Source organism: Oncorhynchus mykiss, chromosome 5, assembly GCF_013265735.2.
Source record: "Oncorhynchus mykiss isolate Arlee chromosome 5, USDA_OmykA_1.1, whole genome shotgun sequence".
Taxonomy (NCBI): Eukaryota; Metazoa; Chordata; class Actinopteri; order Salmoniformes; family Salmonidae; genus Oncorhynchus; species Oncorhynchus mykiss.
Window position 1 is genome coordinate 18,533,795 of NC_048569.1, and position 6,000 is coordinate 18,539,794.

Here is a 6,000-nt window from a genome sequence, read left to right on the forward strand (position 1 = left end):
CCATTACTCCATTACCCCAATCAGTCCTACTGAAAACGAATTGTCCCGATGGATATATTATTGAATAGATATTAGAAAAACACCTTGAGGATTGATTATAAACAACGTTTGCCATGTTTCTGTCGATATTATGGAGCTAATTTGGAATATTTTTAGCCGTTTTCGCGACTGCAATTTCTGGGCGATTTCTCAGCCAAATGTGAAGAACAAATGGAGCTATTTCGCCTACAAAAATAATATTTTAGGAAAAAAAAAAAAACTTTGGCTATCTACCTGGGAGTCTCGTGAGTGAAAACATCCGAAGTCCATCAAAGGTAAACAATTTAATTTGATTGCTTTTCTGATTTGTGACAAGGTTGCCTACAGCTAGCAAGGCATAATGCTATGCTAGGCTATCGATAAACTTACACAAATGCTTGTCTAGCTTTGGCTGTAAAGCATATTTTGAAAATCTGAGATGACAGGGTGATTAACAAAAGGCGTCTACTGTGTCTCAGTATATTTCATTTGTGATTTTCATGAATAGGAATATTTTCTAGGGATATATTTATGTCCGTTGCGTTATGCTAATTAGCGTCAGGCAATGATTACGCTCCCGCATGCGGGATGGGGAGTCAGTAGAGGTTAAGAACACATTCTTATTTTCAATGACGGCCTAGTTCAGGGGCAGAAAGACAGATTTTTAGCTTTGCAAGATTGAATCCCGAGAGCTGACTTAATCTTGCAATATTACAGTTAACTAGTCCAACGCTCTAACCACCTGAATACATTGCACTCCATGAGGAGCCTGCCTGTTAAGCGAATACAGTAAGCCAAGGTAAGTTGCTAGCTAGCATTAAACTTATCTTATAAAAAACAATCAATCATAATCACTAGTTAACTACACATGGTTGATGATATTACTAGTTTATCTAGCGTGTCCTGCATTGCATATAATTGATGCGGTGCGTATCATTGCTCCAATGTGTAGCTAACCATAAACATCAATGCCTTAAAGTCAATACACCAAAGTATATATTTTTAAACCTGCATATTTAGCTAAAAGAAATCCAGGTTAGCAGGCAATATTAACCAGGTGAAATTGTCACTTCTCTTGCGTTCATTGCACGCAGAGTCAGTATATGCAACAGTTTGGGCCGCCTAATTTGCCAGAATTTTACGTAATTATGACATAACATTGAATGTTGTGCAATGTAAAAGGAATATTTAGACTTATGGATGCCACCCGTTAGAAAAAATACGGAACGGTTCTGTATTTCACTGAACGAATAAACGTCTTGTTTTCGAGATGATAGTTTCCGGATTCGACCATATTAATGACCTAAGGCTCATATTTCTGTGTGTTATTATGTTATAACTAAGTCTATGATTTGATAGAGCAGTCTGACTGAGCGATGGTAGGCACCAGCAGGCTCGTAAGCATTCATTCAAACAGCACTTTTGTGCGTTTTGCCAGCAGCTCGTCGCTGTGCTTCAAGCACTGCGCTGTTTATGACTTCAAGCCCATCAACTCCTGAGATTAGGCTTGTGTAACCGATGTGAAATGGCTAGCTAGTTAGCGGGATGCGCGCTAATAGCGTTTCAAAAGTCACTCGCTCTGAGACTTTTGTGGAGCTATGGGTAACGCTGCTTCGAGGGTGGCTGTTGTTGTTGTGTTCCTGGTTCGAGCCCAGGTAGGAGCGAGGAGCGAGACGGAAGCGATACTGTGACACTGGCAATACTAAAGTGCCTATAAGAACATCCAATAGTCAAAGGTTAATGAAATACAAATGGTATAGAGGGAAATAGTCCTATAATTCCTATAATAACTACAACTAAAACTTCTTACCTGGGAATATTGAAGACTCATGTTAAAAGGAACCACCAGCTTTCATATGTTCTCATGTTCTGAGTAAGGAACTTAAACGTTAGCTTTCTTACATTGCACATATTGCACTTTTACAACACTTTGTTTTAGCATTATTTAAACCAAATTTAACATGTTTCAATATTTATTTGAGGCTAAATTGATTTTAGTGATGTATTATATTAAGTTAAAAGTGTTCATTCAGTATTGTTGTAATTGTCATTATTACAAATAAATTCAAATAAATTTTTTTTTAAAAATCGTCCGATTAATCAGTATTGGATTTTTTTGGTCCTCCAATAATCGGTATCGGCGTTGGAAAATCATAATCGGTCGACCTCTAGTTCCCACTAGTAATTTGAGGGTAGATGACCGTGACAGGCTGTGCTCTCCTTCCGTGTTGAATCAGTCAACTCTTTCTAATACGGCCTGCCCCTCTCGGTCTGTGTCACTGTGTGTCTGGATCTCCATCTTCCACTTCTCCCCACACACTCAATCTCTCTGTCTCTCACACACATGCAAAACACACACACACACACACACACACACACACACACACACACACACACTTGTTGGCGACTGTGAAAATGGTCCAGCTGCAGAAAACCTTTGGGTTAAGAGAATACTGCCAGGTGCAACATGACACCACAGCCAATACTTCTGGTCTGCACACCTGGCTGTGAAACAGTTCTGTTATTCCAAGAGCACTGAACCTGAGCCAAGTCAGTCTGCCAGTTGTGTTATCACTAACATAAAGGACAACAGGCAGCACAAGGCTGGGGAAGACATACATTGATTTCTAGGGTACCTTTCGGAAGAGATAAGTTACAACCAGCCGGTAACATGACTCTGAAAGGGAGAGACTATCTGACCCCCACTCCTCTCTTATTGTGTCCAACCGGCCATGTCGTCTCACTAGCCACAGTAAAATATGTCCCAATCCCCCTGGCCTGCAGACCAGTTGACTGACAGAGGTTACGTTTGCATTCTTGGGCACAGGGACTGTCTAAATGACTATGGCCCCTTAACACTCACATCTGTAGCCATGAAATGTTTTTAAAGGCTGCTCATGGCTCACGTCAATACCATCATTCTAGACCCACTCCAATTCACATACTGCCCAAACGGATCCACAGATGACGCAATCTCAATTGCACGCCACACTGCCCTTTCCCACTTAGATAAAAATAACATCTATGTGAGATTGCTCTTCATTGACTACGGCTCAGCGTTCAACACCATAGTGCCCTCCAAGCTCATCACTAAGCTAAGGACCCTGGGACTAAACACCTCCCTCTACAACAGGATCCTGGTCTTCCTGACAGGACACCCCCAGGTGGTGAGGGTAGGCAACAACACATCCTCCATGCTGACCCTCAACACGGGGGCCCCTCAGGGGTGCGTGCTTAATCCCCTCTTGTACTCCCTGTTCACCTACGACGGTGGTAGGCCTGATCACTGACGACAATGAGTCTATAGGGAGAAGGTCAGAGACCTGGCAGTTGTCCTGGCACCACAACCTCTCCCTCAATGTCAGCAAGACAAAGGATACGATCGTGGACTACGGGAAATGGAGGGCCGAGTACGCCCTCATTCATGTCGACGGGGCTGTAGTGGAGTGGTTCGAAAGCTTCAAGTTCCTCATTGTCCACATCACTAAGGATCTATCATGGTCCAAACACACTAACACACTCATGAAGAGGGCATGACAACGCCTCTTCACCCTTAAGAGGTTGAAAAGATTTTGTATGGTCCCTCAGATCGTCAAAAAGTTCTACAGCTGCTTCAATGACAGCATGTTGACTGGCTGCATCTCCGTTTGGTATCACAACTGCATGGCATCTGACCGCAAGGCTCCACAGAGGGTAGTGCACACAAGCCAGTACATCCCTGGGCCAATCTCCCTGCCATCCTGGACCTCTATACCAGGCAGTGTCAGAGAAAGGCCCTAAAAATTGACAAAGACTCCAGCCACCCTAGTCATACACTGTTGTCTCTGCTACTGCACAGCAAGCGGTACCGATGCTCCAAGTCTGGAACCAATAGGATCCTAAACAGCTTGTACCCCCAAGCTATTAGACTGCTAAGTAGTTAACCAAATAGCTACCCGAACATTCTGTATAGACCCGTGTTCCACTTACACTGCTGCTACTGGTTACTGTCACTTTATTCCTAGTCATGTACATACAGTATCTACCTCAAATACCTCGTACCCCTGCACATCGATATAATACCTGGTACCCCTTGTAACATTACTCATTGAGTACTTTTACATGCACAGTAATAATTCGATATTAATAACCCCCTGGAGTCTACGTGCGCGCCCCGCAAAAATCTTATCTGCATAATAATAATCCATAAGCGTAAGATATGGCCGGACGATATGGCCAAAATATATCACGGTATTTAAAAAACATTTTTTTGACAGTAAGGTAGTGGTTTAACTATTTTAGAATCGAAATTCTCTTTAGGAGTAGTGCGTGACCCTTTGGTGGCAACACATACATTCCAAGTGATTTCAATGGGTATTTCTCCATTCTGATTGCTATTCAATTCAACTTCTTAAATTTTTATTTGCATTTCCACAGCCACACAGGGCTGGACGATATTGAACAAAATGTTGCAATTGCGATTTACACCTTACAAATATGTAAAACTCAACCATTTCAAAGATTTTACTGAGTTATTTCATATAAGGATAGAAGTCAATTGAAGACATTTGAGGAACTGATTTGACGAACTGAAATAAATGTGTAAAATCGTCTAAATGTCTGTTTTTGCTTTGTCATTATGGGGTATTATTTGTTGATTGATGAGGGGGAAAAAACGATTATCTATTTTTGAATAAGGCCATATAACGTAACAAAATTTTCTAAAAGTCAAGGGGTCTGAATACATTCCGAATACACCGTGTCCAATGATATTAAACCATCGGATAAAATAAAACATCTTGCCTTGGTCCTGTTTAGACTTGAGACACAAAATCGATGGCAACAATGCATGGGTTAAAGTGGCATTTTCTGCAGTTGTTGGTTTACATCTGTGAAAAAAAAAACATGCCTGTTGGATACATGTTTCGACCTGGTTTCCAGCCACGAAAATGTCGGGCCCTGAGGCCACGTCTGAATGCCATATGTAAAGACAACGTTAGCAAACTACCTAGCATTAGCCGCATGATACGGTACAGAAAGTCCCAAACATCTGGCAATGCATTGGAGCTAGCTAGCTAGCCTTCTTACCAACCGCTGGATAGCCATCTCGCAGTCCGTTACAAAATGCAACAACGAATAGGTGAAAATATCTGCACATAGCTTTTCTGAAAGTGAAAACAAATAGTGATGTTATGGTTGCATTAGCTCGCCAAAGACTGAAATATCTAGCTACTGTAGCCATCTTCCATTCCCATGAGCAAACGTTAGCTAGCAATGCACGGCTCGCGTTGTTGTACAACCTGGAACTTACCTCATGTTTTCGATGTCCCTGCCGCCGCTTTTCAGAATACTAAGCGGAATCGCAATCGCAGCCAAAATCATCATATAGGCCACGTAGAAACACTTTTTAAAATAAAAAACAAAAGTGCTGCTGGTCCATAGCAGGAGTGGGACCAGCAGCAGTAGGAACACCAAGAGCGCATCCATACTGATTCCTCCACTGATATTGCCAGCAAGAGTCTCTGATGGTGCTAGCTAATGTTGTGCAAGCATTAGCAGCACTGTGTGGCACCGACTGACATTACAACTGCCAAGAGGCAACACACAACTTGTGCAACTTCGGTGGTGCACGACTCGTTCTCTAGATTAATATAACTCGTGGACAACGCTGTCCAGTCAACGATGGTGAAAGGCAGCCAGCCTCATGTAGAGGTTCCTAAGGTAAATTGCCATGGAATTCGATGTTTTTTTCTGTTTCCGGTTGCACCTTATATGGTTCCTCGGTCACCGCTCTCAGATCACATTCAGTGATGACAGCCCAGCCCAAAGCAAATACTGTAGTAACGGTTTCCAGAAGTAGGGAATGTAGACGAGCAAGCTTTGTACTGTGACTAATCTTTTCTGGTAAATAAGTTGTAAAATATTTTTTTAAATAACATTACGGTTTCAACAGATGTAGCTTGCAGGCTGCAGTTATACATCCAGCTAATGACTTAGGCTGCT

General features: G+C 42.1%; 1 protein-coding gene across 2 annotated transcripts in view; it reads right to left on the reverse strand.

The window, feature by feature from the left end:
* LOC110523369 (1-acyl-sn-glycerol-3-phosphate acyltransferase alpha) overlaps positions 1-5,775 on the reverse strand; it is a 33,261-nt gene extending 27,486 nt beyond the window's left edge. Inside the window, exon 1 of one of the 2 annotated variants that reach the window (XM_036976991.1) lies at positions 5,309-5,769. In XM_036976991.1, coding sequence (XP_036832886.1) covers positions 5,309-5,484 — 176 coding nt within the window. In that variant the 5' untranslated portion in view covers positions 5,485-5,769. Of the gene's footprint in view, positions 1-5,308 lie in introns of both variants that reach the window. The other variant, XM_036976992.1, reaches the window with a different exon arrangement.
* Between the last annotated feature and the right edge of the window lie 225 nt (positions 5,776-6,000).